This window comes from Pantherophis guttatus, chromosome 1 (genome assembly GCF_059756535.1).
Source record: "Pantherophis guttatus breed Tessera chromosome 1, ASM5975653v1, whole genome shotgun sequence".
NCBI lineage: Eukaryota > Metazoa > Chordata > Lepidosauria > Squamata > Colubridae > Pantherophis > Pantherophis guttatus.
Window position 1 is genome coordinate 94,319,792 of NC_142063.1, and position 16,035 is coordinate 94,335,826.

The 16,035-nt window shown below is 34.8% G+C and overlaps 1 protein-coding gene across 6 annotated transcripts in view; it reads left to right on the forward strand.

The window, feature by feature from the left end:
- KIAA1549L (KIAA1549 like) overlaps positions 1 to 16,035 on the forward strand; it is a 191,876-nt gene that overhangs the window by 122,606 nt on the left and 53,235 nt on the right. For all 6 annotated transcript variants that reach the window (XM_087878297.1, XM_087878301.1, XM_087878307.1 and 3 more), the window contains 2 exons: positions 4,006 to 4,196; positions 6,727 to 6,854. In XM_087878297.1, coding sequence (XP_087734423.1) covers positions 4,006 to 4,196; positions 6,727 to 6,854 — 319 coding nt within the window. The remainder of the gene's footprint in view (positions 1 to 4,005; positions 4,197 to 6,726; positions 6,855 to 16,035) is intronic.

Here is a 16,035-nt window from a genome sequence, read left to right on the forward strand (position 1 = left end):
ATGACTACGAGGATTCTGCAATAGCCGTGAGTATGAAAAATGGTCATAAGTCACTTTTTTCAATGCTGTTGTGTTATTATCTTAACAGCTGCAATGATTCATTTAACAACCGTGGTAAGAAGGTTGTAAAATGGGACAAAACTCATTTAACAACTGTCCCGCTTAGCAACAAGATGTTGGGGCTCAAGTGTGGTCATAAATTGAGGTCTACTATATTGTTTCTGTGAGACAACACCAACTTGATGGAACATAACCGATCAGCAGTTTGAATCAAGCAAGTGCTGGTGATAGTCACTCCAAGCAAATTTAATGTGAGGGTTACTCAGGCCAATTCTTCTGCATGGTTCAAATTGCTGTTAGGTATCTAGCTCTGAGTTGGGTAGTTTCAGTTCTAACCAAACTTTTATATTTCCATAGCAGTAAAGCCCTTTCAGAATCTTCACTACCTTGATGAATGTATACGTAGAGATTTGCAAACAGAGAACTTTTTGGCACATATTGCATCCTGATTATAAATCTGTATACCAGAAAATGATAATGTAAAGCTAATTCACAGTTGGAATCTCTGCAGTTTTATAGGCTGTGTGGATCTTAATGTTGAGCCAAAAATCAGACCAAATGGGATTAATGAATTTGGAGGATTAGGAGGAAAGGGAACTCTCCCTATACAATTTCTACATAAGCAGCGGGTCCCTATCCTAGAGAATTCACAGTTCCTGTTTATCAGCAGGTAGAGGTATGACCAGAAATTATGATTAGTGTGCCAGTTGCAGCTCTACCTGAGGCAAGAGGCCTCATCTACAGTAATTCATGTTGTATTACCACCTATTTTACCTATTGCAATGAACTTTACATTAAGCTGCCCTTAAAAGATATTCTTGCAACCGGTCCAGAATCTGCAACTGGTCCACAATGTGGTGGCCTACATGTTTATTGGTGTTTGTGGCTGGGAATGTAATAACATTGTTTTGTAGGCTATGCATAGGCTACCAGTTAGTTTTAAAGTAAAATTTAAGATGCTGATATTGACCTACATATTCATTTATGACTTGTATCTCGATACGTTCAGGTCCATATGATCCAACAATCATCAGCCCAACCAATTGGAACAGCTAAGGAGAAATTTCCTTGAATCTCACATTTCTAAGAGGTTTACATGACTAAGATTAGTTAGTGCTACTTTTTTTATGGAAGTGATAAGCTTTATATCAGGCACCTGATGGAGATCAGGTTGGCATTCTCCTTGTCAGTTTTTCTGAAATGTAAAAAAGGTTATTTTGGAGGACTTACTTTGAACCTATGTGAGATTGATAGGGTTATCATCCTATTTGGTCTTTTTGTTTTGATTGGTTTTAACCCATTATGGATGTTTTAATTTTTGTTTATATAACTTCTAAGCTGCCAAGAGTTGTTTGACTGTGGCAGGGTAGAAATAAAATAAAATAAAAAATTCATGTATGATAACATTTTGATAATTGATTATTGACTTGACACATCTTGTTTATATTTTAAAAAAGAAAACATGTTATGTCTGTTAAGAATTGAGAAAGGATGAGAAACTTTGTGTGTATTTATTCAATCTGTTATATTTTTCTTTTAAAAAATAAAGAATTGAAAAGTATAGATGTAATTTGGGTACAGATATAGATGATAGGTGCATGGGTGATTTGTGTATAGGTGGTTCCAACTGTTTATTTCAACAAAGTAATGAATAATTTCAGGTTGCAGGAAAAGTAAAGTTTTTATGAACCAGTTTTTTAAACATTGAGATGTCTAGCATTTTTTAAAAGGATGTTTGGGTTCAGAGGAGAAGTTGTACTTGTGATAAAAAATAATTTGAAACATTGCTGGTTTCATTCACCATAGAACCATCAGATTCAAAGCTTATTGGCCCTATAAGCATTAATTAAGCAGAAGAGCTATAGTGGCACAGTGTTTAGAATGCAATATTGCATGCTAATTCTGCTGACTGTCACCAATTCGATCCTGAACATCTCAAGGTTGACTCTGCCTTCCATCCTTCCGAGGTGGGTAAGATGAGGACCCAGATTGTTGGGGGCAATATGCTGACTTTGTAAACTGCTTAGAGGGTGGCTGTAAAGCACTGTGAAGTGGTATACTGTAAGTCTAAATACTATTGCTATTGCTAATTGTTAAGACTGAAGAAGAAGAAATGGTGCTAATAATATTTCTATTCCTCCTAGGATTTTATTCGTTAAATAATAATGGATATTTTCCTGGGTTTTTTTTCCCCTGGTTTATTTTGTGTCACATAGAAATAGGGATTTTCTATTGTGGTTAAGTAATCTTACCCATGTATGAATAGTGACAAGTTTCAAAGGTGCTAATACTTACAGTTCAGTTTCTGTAGAAATAAATTGTTTTATATTCTAAAGTTTATATGCAGACACATATTATACACAAACTGACTGTACAGATTCATAGTATTATTTCAGTTGATTTTTGTTCCACAATTGGAGTGTTAGTGGATCGTAGACCTACATCAAAATCAGCTTTCTGCTTTCTTTTTCAGAATTAGTTCCAGGGTTACCTATTTTACTGCTGCACGCACAGCTACTGATCCTGGTCCAACCATATTAATTAGTAATGAAAAGGGGAGAGGTTTCCCACTAATATTATATATCTTTATAGTTCTGGTATATATAGTAACTGGTTGTTAAGGGACCAGTGCCAGTTTTTTTCCATTCCAATCCCAAATATATGACAATATATTTGGACATTAGATGTTATAGTTCTACCCCTTGAATGTACTTTATACCCATTTTGTGAAACTGTCCTGCTACCCAAGAACACCTCTCTATGATACCAAAGGGAAAGCCATAAAAGTTAAGCTAAGTACCTAAATTATCTTCCTTTTGCTCAAATTTAAGACATGCATGATAGTTACAGATGAATATTTGATCTGAAAAAAGTTTAAATAAGAATTCTGTTTCCATTTGTTTTAAACCATGTGTTACAAATTGTAAAGGTTCAGTTTAAACTATTATTTTAGAACCGGTGTACTTGTATAATATTTAATGCATCTGTTATGTAATTTATTGTCATAAGAATAGTTAATATTTACATGAAGCAGATGGTATTATGGATAACAGACAATTGTGTGCCACTGGTAAAGTTTAAAAATGGATATGTTCCAAGATGTAGTTAAAAAGTGTGAAATACTGGTTTCTATTTTGTAGTTCACAAAATTAACATTTCAAAACAAGTAATTTTTGCAAGGTCAAAAGTGAATTTTCTCTTTTCTACTTGTTTGAATCTTTTTATTGATTTCAGTCCAGTAAGTAAGTAGTCTGTTTAAAAGTAAAATTGTGCCAGATCAAATATCATCCTGTGATGCTTTTCAAATGCTCACTTGTTGTTGTCATTGCTGTCGTTGTTGTTCTTTTCTTTTCTTTTCTTTTTTTACCAATACTGGTAAAACATCAACACTGTTCTTGCAATCTCTTGCCTTTGTTGCCATTTTTTTTTAAAATTTGATTTATATGCCGCCCTTCTCCGGAGACTCAGGGCGGCTTACAATGCGTTAAGCAATAGCCTTCATTCTTTTGTATATTTTATACAAAGTCAGCTTATTGCCCTCACAAACTGGGTCCTCATTTCACCTACCTTAGAAAGGATGGAAGGCTGAGTCAACCTTGAGCCTTGGAGAGATTCAAACCAGCAGAAATTGCAGGCAGCTGTGTTAATAACAGGGTGCACTAAACCACTTAACTACAACTCATATGAGGATATTAGGGATGCTAAGAAGTTGAATCACATCAGTCACACCAGCCAAAAATGGAGGCATGAAATTGGAGTAATCTTACTTTGTTTAAACAGTAGATGTTCTATTTTGTGGGGGAAAATATAGTTTTAAGTTCTGCTTTAAAATACTTAAAAATGAATACCAATTCATTTCAAAAGCAATCTTACATTTAAGTACATATTTTCATCACTTTTAGTTATATGCAATGCATATCATTGAGTCCCCCACTTTTTTTTCAGCCAGTTCAAGGTTTTGACTACGCCAAGCAACATTTAGGCCAACAAGGGACTGAAGATGATGTTTTGCCTGTCACCCAAGAGACCGTAGTTTTGCCTGTTCCTGTGAGAGATGCTCCTGCATCCCAGGAAAGAGAAATTGTTCAGGATGGGAGCACAGCAAAAACTGCCAAGTCCAATGACACAAGAAAGAGGTGAGCAATATCAGCAGAAAGACTAGGGCTTAGATGGTTGACAGATTTTTGTAATTGTTTCTGTGCTTACAATTTCAGTCTTTTCACGCACACACAAAAATCTGCTCAAACTTCTGTGGTAGAGTTTTGAATGCTTAGATTTTAAAAAAAGAATATCAAGAAAAATAATTCATTGTTGCAATATCTGCATGTCTGAGAACTAATCAACCTGTTCTGAATGGAATTATAGTGCTTTAAAGAAACTGGTTCATAGTTTGGGGGTGCCCCTACATGCCCAATTGGTTCCACAATACAGAAATCCTTTTCTCATTTCACATTGATGATCCAAAGCCTTCTGAACAAAGACAAGTTGCAGTTGCTACTTAATTTCTGTTATTTGCAGAAATTACTACCTGACTACTGTAATGTATTATTCATAGAATTTTAATTAGTTCATGTTATAACTGCTATATTGCTGTTTGGGATGGAGTATATAATTCCATGGCTAGTATCCTGGCACAGTTTTATATATGAACTAGGTTTGTTTTTAAAACCCAAACGGGATGGTGCCCTTTAAGAACTGTTTTTTCCCCCCTCTGACAAGTCTCTCAGTATGTCAGGGATAGGGAACTTGTAGATCTCAGATATTGCTGAAGTACATCTCCCAGCATGATTGATGCTGTAGCATGAAAAACTATGCATAAGAGACCTCAAAATGTTAACATGTGTATCATGACCCTATTGTGCAGTTGTTCTGAAGTTAAAATCTAGAATCTGATAGCATTATGTATTGTGACAATAATGTACTTGTGTCTTGGGGATGAACAATTGAAATTCAAACAATTTCAAAATCATCATGCTCTGTTTTGCATCCAAACAGTTGCTTCTAATTCAGAAATGGCTGTTTTAACCATTTTCAAAGTATTTTTGAGCTTAAAACAATCTGTATAACCTATATAAGAAAGTAAAAATAGTCTATTTCGAAGAACCAGTCCAATGCATATATATCATTTATACTAGCAACAAATTAAAATTCCTGACTTAACTGGTTTACTTTGAATGAATGAAGTATATTCCTCACAGAACTTATTTGCACATTCTTTGTCCAAATTATATATAGATCACGCTATATAGTTTACCATAGTCTGAACCTAAAGATCATTAATAACACAACAAAATCCAGGTATTTAAACCATGCATTTTTGGAAGCAGGAAACTAGAAACTCCTTAAGACTGGAAGGTCTGTTTTAGTGTTTACATTCGGACACAGTTAACAAAAGATTACTCTCATGCATGTACACAGATACAACACAGTATACTTTGTAATATATTAGGAACAGTTTATATATATTAAGGTTATCAGAGAGCTTAATTTCCTTAGTTTTCTTAGCTGGGAAAATCAGAGCATAGAATACATCAAACAAACCTCATCAGAACAAGGGTAGAGAATAGTCAGAGTAATACCTCATAAAACTTAAATAAATGGTTGTGATTTGTCACTTGATATTTCTTTGAAGCATCTCAGCTTCAGAGATAAATATATACCATTCTATGCTTGCCTTAGATTTGTTCACCTGTCTTGTGCACAGTGACATAGAAGAGATTACAAATTTTGACTTCATCTCCAGCTAACTATTTTGCTGTTACACTTACACCTATTCATTCTTTGCTGTTATGCTTAGACCTGGACATTGGATGAACTGTTCCAAGTAAGGATGAATGAAATAAATTATATTCAAAAAAGAGCTAATAATCATGGCTTGTTTCAATAAGGCATAGGGAGTGTGATGGTTGGTTTATGGCTATTTTTAAAATGTAAGCAGATCATTCCCATTTTCTTGCAGATTTGACTATTAAACCAGCTGTGCTCTGCTGTTTGCTTTACTGTTTTAAAATGTGTGCATAATATTTACACAAGGCTGTGAACAGGAATATGAATCCACATCTGAATATCTTAGTTATACATTCACAAAAGGAAATCTTGTAGTGTTTTTTTTTTAAAGCTTTCTCCCTCTTTCCAGAAACTGTCAAACATTTTATATTATTATAGTGTCCTTTATCCTAGTGCTATTTTTGAAATTTGGCTAAAGATGAATTCCCTACCAGAAAATGTTCTTTATTTCTCTTCTGGTTTTATAAAAAGCCATGGAATGAATTTGTAGCAATATGTTAAACCAATATTAGAATAAAGATACATGTATTGAGAATTATTTATTTAATGGCCTCTATGTGAGGGGGGGGAAAAAGCCTTTATCTCTTTTTGTTGCAAGATTTTCCCTTTATTATTGTGAGCTTATAAAGAAAACAATAGCCACGCATAGAGATTGTTCTGACTTCTGGTTGTTATAACAACCCCCGCCCTGGAAATACTATGGATGCCTTCCTGCTGTTTTTATGTTTCTTCATTGCAACATACTATAAATATTTATTTGTCTATAAAAATCAGGCTTAGAATAGGCGGTGATACAGGCCAAGCAAATGCAATAACCTTGAAATGACAAATATGCAGGAAAAATTTAGTCTTCTTCCTTGTTGCTATGGTTACTTGCAGCCGGTCGCTGAGTGAAAATGGTTCCGTCATCAGCAACGAATCAGGAAAGCCCAGTTCATGCCGAGGCTCTCCACAGAAAGTTACAGCACAGCAGAAAGTGACAAAAGAGGAAGGAAGAAAAAGAAATGGTGAGAAATGTGCCCTAGTGAATGATTTACTAAATTACCTTCCATTTCTCCAATGGAGGTAGATTACCCTAGAAAATATAATACTGAATATAATATTGCAGTTAATTAGAATTAATGCCATACACCTATCTACAATGCACTTCTCTCTTTTTTGCTTTTTTTGCTTTGTTTATTTATAACCCTTATTTGAGTTCTGTAGACCACCTCTTTCATATGACCTCAGTCTTTATTTCAACTTTGATCATTGCTATGTTTCCTGGTGTATTAGGAAAAAATAGGGCAGTGTGGTCTGAATCTAAATTTGATGTATAATACATGCTTTTCCATTTCTGTTTTGATGTTGCTTTAATTGGGCCAAATTTGTTAATGTCCCTTAGTTTTGTTAATTAGAATATAAAATTGTGGTTCCAAGTTGTAGCAGCTATTGGTTTTTTCTAAACATTGTCCCTTTTGTTCTGTCTTTCTGTGTGAAGAGAAGTAGGCTTTTTGATTTAAGTTACTATCTATATTTAATGACAACTGGATATTCATTTTTGATATGCTATGGGATATTGTTCATGTTGTGTAAAGTGTTACTTCTTTTGTTTTAAACTCTAAAAATAAATTGTAAAAAAAATATTTTTCCTGATGAAAATGACATAATCTGAAATTTCACAACTTCTCTTAAAATGGGCAGAAAGAACTTCTGCATTAAATGTGTATATGAGAAGCAGTATACAGTTGAATTAATATAATCTTAAAATCTTAGGAGTGTCCTCAAACTGCTTGATATTGAAAAGTTACATAATAGAATATTTTCTCAATATATTGGTTGAAAGTGATGCTATGAAATGTGAAGAGTCTAGAGATATTGTGCATACACATTAATGTCTGTGTATAATTGATATAGTTATACATTTATATTACCAGAAAAGTGTCCACAAATTTTTGTATTACCAGATATGTATACTAACTATTCACAGCAAGTGATCTCTAGTATTAATTCTCATAAAGTTTAAGTCTTTAAAGATTTTCTGAAAAAAAATCTACTGCATGTTACTTTCCATTCACAATATTTTAATGTGCTAAAAGACTGTTTTAAAAATCCTTTCTTGAATCATTCTAGAATGCCATCGTATTTGTTTTATATTATAAGTTTTCTTATGTTTTCTGTGTGCTTATTTTTTGTTTCGTTTTTGTTTTTAAGCCTCAAAAATGGCATTTTAAATAAAATTGTATTAATGTTTCATTTGATCAAGCTCACCATAATTCTGATCAAACTTTACAATGTAGATAATTGTTATTGAAATTCATTCGCAAGGAGATTCTTACTTAAACAAAAAAAATATTTGCATTAGGTTGCATTCACTTAAACTTACTTAGAGCAAAGCTATTGAAATCACGAGAGTAAGATATTTATAGCTAATATATAAGAAGAGCTCTGCAGGGTCAGAGCATCCAACTGCATTTTAGGAGTTTATTAGCCTGAATGGGAGCATGATAGACCCTTCAATTGTTACTTCCTGGTACCCAATATTTTACCCATATTGTCTGTGATTTAGGGGGTAGCAAATCAGTGGTGGGTTTCAAAATACTTTACTACCGGTTCTGTGGGTGTGGCTTGGTGGACATGGCATGGTTTGGTGGGTGTGGCTTGGTGGGCATGGCAGGGGAAGAATATTGTAAAATCTCCATTCCCACCCCTCCAGGGGAAGGATACTGTAAAACCTCCATTCCTTCCCTACTCCAGGGGAAGGTTACTGCAAAATCCCCATTTCCTCCCGATCAGCTGGGACTTGGAAGGCAGAGAATAGATGGGGGTGGGGCCAGTCAGAATTTTTACTACCAGTTCTCCGAACTACTCAAAATTTCCGCTACCAGTTCTCCAGAATTGGCAAGAACCTGCTGAAACCCACCTCTGTAGCAAATAGTCATTACTATTTACTAAATAGTCACCACTAGGAACCCATCCAGTCCTCATTTGATATCATCCAAATTGGTTTCCATTGCCACAACTGCTGATAGCAAATTTCAGTTTATATATGGTATATATTATCCTGAATCGTTCTATCCACATTACTTAGGACAGTGATGGCTAACCTTTTTGCCATCGTGTGCCAAAAGCGGGGGGAGAACGGGGAGGTTGCAGGTGAGCGTGCTCACACCCATAATTCAATGCTGCCCCGCGCATGCGCGTGTGACCCCTCCGCACTCCCCCCGCTTTTGGCACCCAATAGCAAAAAGGTTACCAGTGGGCCCGGTAGGCCCGTTTTTCGCCCTTCCCAGGCTCTAGAGGCTTTCTTGGAGCCTGGGGAGGACGAAAACGGCCTTCCCCACCCCTCCGGAGGCTGGAAATGGCCCGTTTCCTGACTTCCGGTGGGCCTGAAAGGCCCGAAAATCAGCTGGCCTTCACGCATGTGCATGCTGGAGCTGAGCTAGGGCAACGCTCGTGTGCCCACAGATATGGCTCTGCGTGCCACCTGTGGCACGCGTGCCATAGGTTTGCCATCATGGACCTAGGAGATGCACAATTTTATCAATTTTTTAAAATTCCTATTACCCTCCTCCTTATGTTAAAGAACTTAAATAGCTGTATTCTTTCCTTTTAAGGCAGAGGTCCCCAACCCCCCCAGGTTGCAGCCTGTTCAGAACTGGGCGCGGAAGTGGTGTGCATGAGTGTGCGCATGAAGCTGCACTTGTGAAAGTGGTGCATGCATGTGAGCCAAACCATCCCCTCTCCCTACCCCACCCTACTGCCTCCACCGAGCTGGAAAATTTGGGGACCAGTGTTTTAGGGGAACTGCCCTGACCAATAACCATTTTGGTTGCTTTTTGGGGGCATATATTCTCCGTTATAATTTTTTAAGGTGCATTGACTAGATAGGTATACAGTGCTTCAAATATTTTATTACCATAGTTTTTTTTATAATGACATTATTATTACATTAAAATTAGTGAAATTATTTACTAATTTTACAGAGATCTTTTGGGAGTTCACCATTTCAATTTGATTACTATGAATAATTTTATCATTAGGTAATGTGGCCACTTCATTGCTAAACCCCAACTCTAGATATTTATGTACAAGATAAAAAACATATCAGTCCCTATGGAAATCTTTATGGGGCCTCTTTGCACATCTTTCCAGTATTAAAATTGGCTACTTTTTCCCTATTCTCTGTTTTGTTTGTTACAAGTTGCCAATCTATAAGAACACTTGTCGATACACCCAATGGCAGCTGGATTTGTTCAGTATTTTTTCAAGAAGAACTTTGTCAAAGGCTTTTGAAAAACCAAGTGTGCAGTGCAATTTTTTACTGACCTTATAGGTATAATTTCAAAGAGATGCCCACTTCTGTCTGGTTCAACTCGGCCCTATTGCAAAAACAAATGTTTTGCTAAACAATGCAGTGCATGATCTCTTAACAAGAGAAAGAAAAAGGCAATTGCAAATCCATTCAGACATATAACAGGCAATATTTATTCAGTCTTTCCAGGCTTTGTGATTGTTGATAAAAGTACAAAAAAGATTTAAAAAGTGGAAAAAACTCAATATAAATCTGTGGGAATGCTAAACCTGAATTTAATCCAGTGACATGCCTAATAAACATTTTATTAGGAAGTTATCCATCATCTTGCTCCAGGGGTATTGCAACTAATATTCCTCAGCAAATAGAAGGAAAGGGCAAGTGTTTACTTGCAGCAATTTCCTCTTTTCCCTTCAAGTTCTGCCTCTCCCAGCTGTTACCAAGTTTCCTTCAGGGTGGCTGCTTTCATTCCTATTTCACTGATGGAATTGATTTATTCACACATTCATTAAGTGAGGTGAACTAACTTAGATGCCTAGTGAGCATAAATAATGAAGGTTAGAAATCAATCCTCTTTTTAGAGAAAAGGCCTTACAAGAACCCACAGACAAGTTAAAAATATAAACGAAGCTACATGGATGAATTTTTGTTTGTTTGTCCCAAGTTGGGGCAAGAAAGAAAGATAGGAATAATGATGGCTTTACGTATTTGGTTATAGACAGTATTTTGACTCTCTCCCAAGTTATCTTTGTTAACTTTATTATTAGTCAACTAGATAAAAACGCTCCTTTCTCCTTGGTAAAAGTTTAAAGGATAATTTGAGAAACCTAATATAACCTCAGTAAATTAAGCAAGTATAGAAGTAAAATACTTCTGCCTATTGCAGAATAACTGAGTTGAAATGTAGTTTCAGTTCTGAATTATAGACAGATAGAACCAAATATTGAGAAAAGGAATCAGAATTGAGAGAATTCATCAATTCAGGAAGATCTTGTTCAGGTCCTAGGCGCCTCTAGTTAAACCAGATGAATTCACTTTTTATAGGTACAGTTAAGTAGCTCAATTCAGTTGTGTTTTCAGTCTAAACAAGTAGCTTCTGTCAGTACCTTGTGCTCAGTTTCGGAGTGTCATGCCATATTCCATCTGTATGTATTCAGTGTGCCAGATATATGATACTCCCTGTCTTTGAAGTGAGTGTTTTTTTCCAAATATACATAGAAAAAAAATTGTTCATATTAGATATGATAAGAACAAGCAATTGGAACAACCCAAACAGAGCTAGTTGATACAGTATTTTACTTCCAGAAGTGATTTTATAAATACAACTAATAAGACTGTGAATTTATGAATATTTTGATAAATTAACTGAGCAACCTTTTAATGCAAGGATTAAACATATATTATCTCTTAAGAAAAGAAACAGACTTCGAAAATTAGGAAAACTGTCTTTACCATTCAGATTGGTTTATTAGGAAATCAAATATAAGACTGGTTCATTGGTTGTCATAGTAGCAAACCAATTTTAAATCCTGTTTTTCTGATTAAGTGGAAAGTGACACCTTATGGTTACTATTAAGGATAGGCTTTAATCTTCTTAAAACCTTCCTAATTTAGACAATACAACATCTTACCAAGACATGTGAATGAAGGAATATGCATTTGAAGAACTAGTAGAAACAGAAAGGTCCAACTGTAGACCTTGTTATTAGGTTTGGGAATTTAATTTAATAATGGGAAACTAATTTAAACCCTGTCCTTTTTGGTTTAATTATGAAAAACATTTTCCATGGGTCATTGGGTAATCATTTCCCTACGGAAGTATTTTTAATGCTGTTCCATTTTCATATGATATCTATAATACTCATTTCCCTGAATTTAATTAAGGCAGTCTTCAAAGCTTCTAAGACTTGTCAAATTCATGTAATAAACAGATGAGCTAATGTATGAGCAGGACTCTTCATTTGATGTCTTATATTCAGATCTCATTGCGTGCCATTTTTATTTTATTTTAAAACGGATGGGCAACTGTTGCACTGAGGAGAATTTAGTGGCCCTTGTAAATAACTTGTAAATTCTTTGGAAACTTTAAACTTTTCTCTCCCCTTTCTTTCTTTCTCTTTAACTCATTTAACTTCTTTTAATTGCCATTGTAATGCATACTCTATATATTTTATGGATGTAGTGGTCCAAGACATCAATAACTCATGAATGCAGGGAGACCTGGGGAACCAAGCCTCAGGTCAGCAAACATACAAGGAAGGTGGGGGAGGGGGGGTTTATGAAGCAATATGTGACCTTGTCTGCTGATTTTCCCTTAGATTTTGCTTGCAGGGAAGGTCAAAAATAGTGATATTAATAGATTTAATAATTTGGTAGAAAATGTTTTTTTCTTTAAGGTGTTGGATGTTAAAAGAATTATTCATAGATTTAATAAGCATAGAAAAATGGATTTAAAATGTTTTAAAATGATGTTTGTATTGAAATATGAAATAAGCAAGTAACGGGAGAAAATTTAGGAGAAAATGAGAGATATTTGTTGAAATGTATTTTTTTTTAAATCAGCAAAAGATACGGAGAAGAATAGATTGAAAACACCATTGGTGATACACTTTGAAGTAATTTGAAGCTAAATAATTGAATAAGAGATTTTGGAGTGGAGGAAAATATAAAGCAAGATTCTGGTGATCAGTGAAAGAAAAGCTGAGGCCCAGCCTTACAAATAGGGTAGGAGTGGAGGAAAGCATCATACTGGAGAACAGTCAATGCAAACTGGGAACCAGTTAAAAATAAAAATAGGAGTTAGGAGTGGAGGAAATATGCGCTGGAAAGCAGTTAAAGCAAAGCTGTAAACTGGCCAAAATACAGTTAGGAGTGGAGGAAAGCATACGCTGGCTAACAGTTAAAGCAAAACTGTGAACTAGCAAAAGATAAAAAGATAGGCGTGGAGGAGACTATACCTGGGGATCAATTGAAATAAAGTTGTGAACCAGTTAAAAATAGGGGTAGGAGTGGAGGAAAGCATTGCTGGAAGGCAACCATCTGAGTTGTGAACCAATTTTACATTAGATTTAGGAGGAGTAAAGGAGAAGGTTGGTATGCAGTTAAAATTATACTGTGAACCAGCCAAAATAATTAAGGTAAGGAGTGGAGGAAGTATTGCTGGAAAGCAGCTGATTAAGATGCGAACCAGCTCAAAAATAAACCTAGGAGGAAGTGGAGAGACATTATTGGAGAATAGTAATTGAACTGTGAACCAGTTAAATAAACGGAGAAAGGAATACTGGAAATTATAACTGGGAAATAGATATCAGTTAAATCAGTTAAATGAATCAGTTAAACAGCTGGACTAATAGAATTTGAGAATAAATTTGAAGTATTAAGGTAAAATATTTTGGAAGTAATAAAATATAGAAAGAAGTGTTGATTTATTTCAAAATGATTTTAAGAGAGGAGGAAAATATTTTTTCTCAAGAATTGGATAGCTGTTGTAATTTAAGAGAGATAAAATATAGTTTTGAGGCAATGGGTTTTAGGATTGAGGAATATATATATGAAATATTAATTGTTAAAATGATAAGGATTTAGAACGGTGTTTATTGTTTAGAATTTTGGGTGTTATAGTAGAATGATAAATGTTTAGAATAAGAATTTTGGTTTTTATTATTATTATTATTATTATTATTTTCTTCTTAAAGATTTTAAAATTTGGAACAAAATTGATTGAGGGAATGTGAATAATTGTACTTATTTTAAGCCGGACCAAACCCCTGCTCTAAAAAGATGTATTTTATGTTTTATGCTAAAAAAAATTAAAAAAAATAGTGATAATGTAACCATGGGACACTGCAACTGTCATAAGTATGAGCTGGTTGCTTAGCACACAAATCGCAACTATGTGACTGCGGGGATGGTACAACAGCTGGAACTTTGAGAAACTAGTAGTCAGTACTTCAAGGACTACAGATTAAGACAGAGACAGCTTTTCTGGAGGGGAAACCTTCCTGATTTGTGTTCATAACTTGCAATTTCAAACCCTAACCTGAAAAAAAAAATTACACACATTATTCTTGTCTTTCCAACTTAGCATCTTTTATCTTCAAATAAGCATGTGTAACTTTGGATTCAAAATGTTTGTTCTGTAAATTGGAGGTGGGATGAGGTGGTCTGCATGCAGTTTTGTGCAGTCCCACATGATATTCCTTTCCTGTAAACATTGATCTTGGCAGCATAAGAGTGTCAGTTCAAATATGCAGAATCTTTTTTTTTAAATGAACTGCAGTTTCTATAGTAACTATTCTATTTTCTAGTAAATGCTTACCTGAGCTTTAGAAAGAGAAGTTGGATGTAATGAATATAAAGGATGCTGTAGAGGTGACTACAAGCAAAGGGTAAAACAGTAGCTTTAGATAAAGACTATGCTAAGCTTTCTCCAGCTGTTTGATATTTATCACAATGCACAGCTTGGTTGAACAGCTGTTGTTTTAAACAGAAAGGAAAATTTGCCATAATCCTTTGTAAGTGAATTTCAAAGTCTGTAAGAGATCACATTTTTTGGATATGAATGATTTCTTCTGAAAACCAATTTTAAATATAATTCAAATTACTAATGAATTCTGAGATGTCCCATCTCAGTGGAGCATGAATTATCACATCAAATATTATATTTGATGGGAAAAATGAAGATATCATTTTGATGGACTCAAACCTACGTCTTTCACAAAACCTGCACCAAAGATTCTGATTATGCTTACTTATCACATCTTCAAGGACTTCCAGTACAAATAAAATAAAAATATGAGAAATATTTCATTTGCTATGTTCAATCCATCTTTTCTGCATATAGCATCTCTGATGTTTATAATGCTGTTATTTTGCCTAAATGCTTTCAGGAAACTTCCTTGTTATCAGCAAATTATAACAGTGGCACATTTATTAAAAAAACGTTGCTGCTACTGTAGCTGTTCTGATTATAAAGCTATTTATTAGATGGCATACATTTTGGCTTCAGGTAGTTTTTTAACAGAATGTAAGGAAAATGAAAGAATGTTGCCTTATGGCACGGAAGCTGTGAATCCTTGTTTAAGCACTAAGCATGAAATAATGGACTGATTTAGCTCCTTTCCCTGCATTCACTTTGCAGAAATCTATACCTTAGCTCATCTGAGGTAGATGGAAAATTGCAGAAGACAGAGGAGAATATTCCTCCTCTGGGGATTTTATTAGATAGATTACTGCATTACTATTAATCTTCTCATCGTTCCTATCACCCATCTCCTCCCACTTATGACTGTATGACTGTAACGTTGTTGCTGGTATCCTTACAATTTATATTGACTGTTTCCTAATATGATTTGATTATTTGTTCCCTATGACTATCATTAAGTGCTGTACCTTATGATTTTTGACGCATGTAATTTTTCTTTTATGTACACGGAGAGCGTATGCACCAAGACAAATTCCTTGTGTGTCAAACCACACTTGGCCAATAAAGAATTCTATTCTATTCTATTCTTAAAATGAACCAGAGAGAGTCACAATTGCAAAACAAGTATTTGAGAATTTGCAACTATAAAATCTATATATTTAGATTTCAGCATGTGCATGTGTCTGTGTATGAACTGGTTATTTTAGTCATAATCCACCAGGAAATTTCAGAGTAAGAAATTAGAAAAGCATCTTTTAAAAAGGCAGTGGCAAACCACTTCCATGTTATTGCCAAGAAATCTTCAAAGCCATTCCATGTAATTACCAGGAATTAAACTCAATGGTAGAAAACCTTTACCTTTCATTTATGTGTTTTCATCCCCTTGGTCTGATTATTTTAAATGTTCTCCTATAGTATGATGAAGAGTTGTGTTTATGAAGATTTTATAAACATTCCTATCTTTAATGGG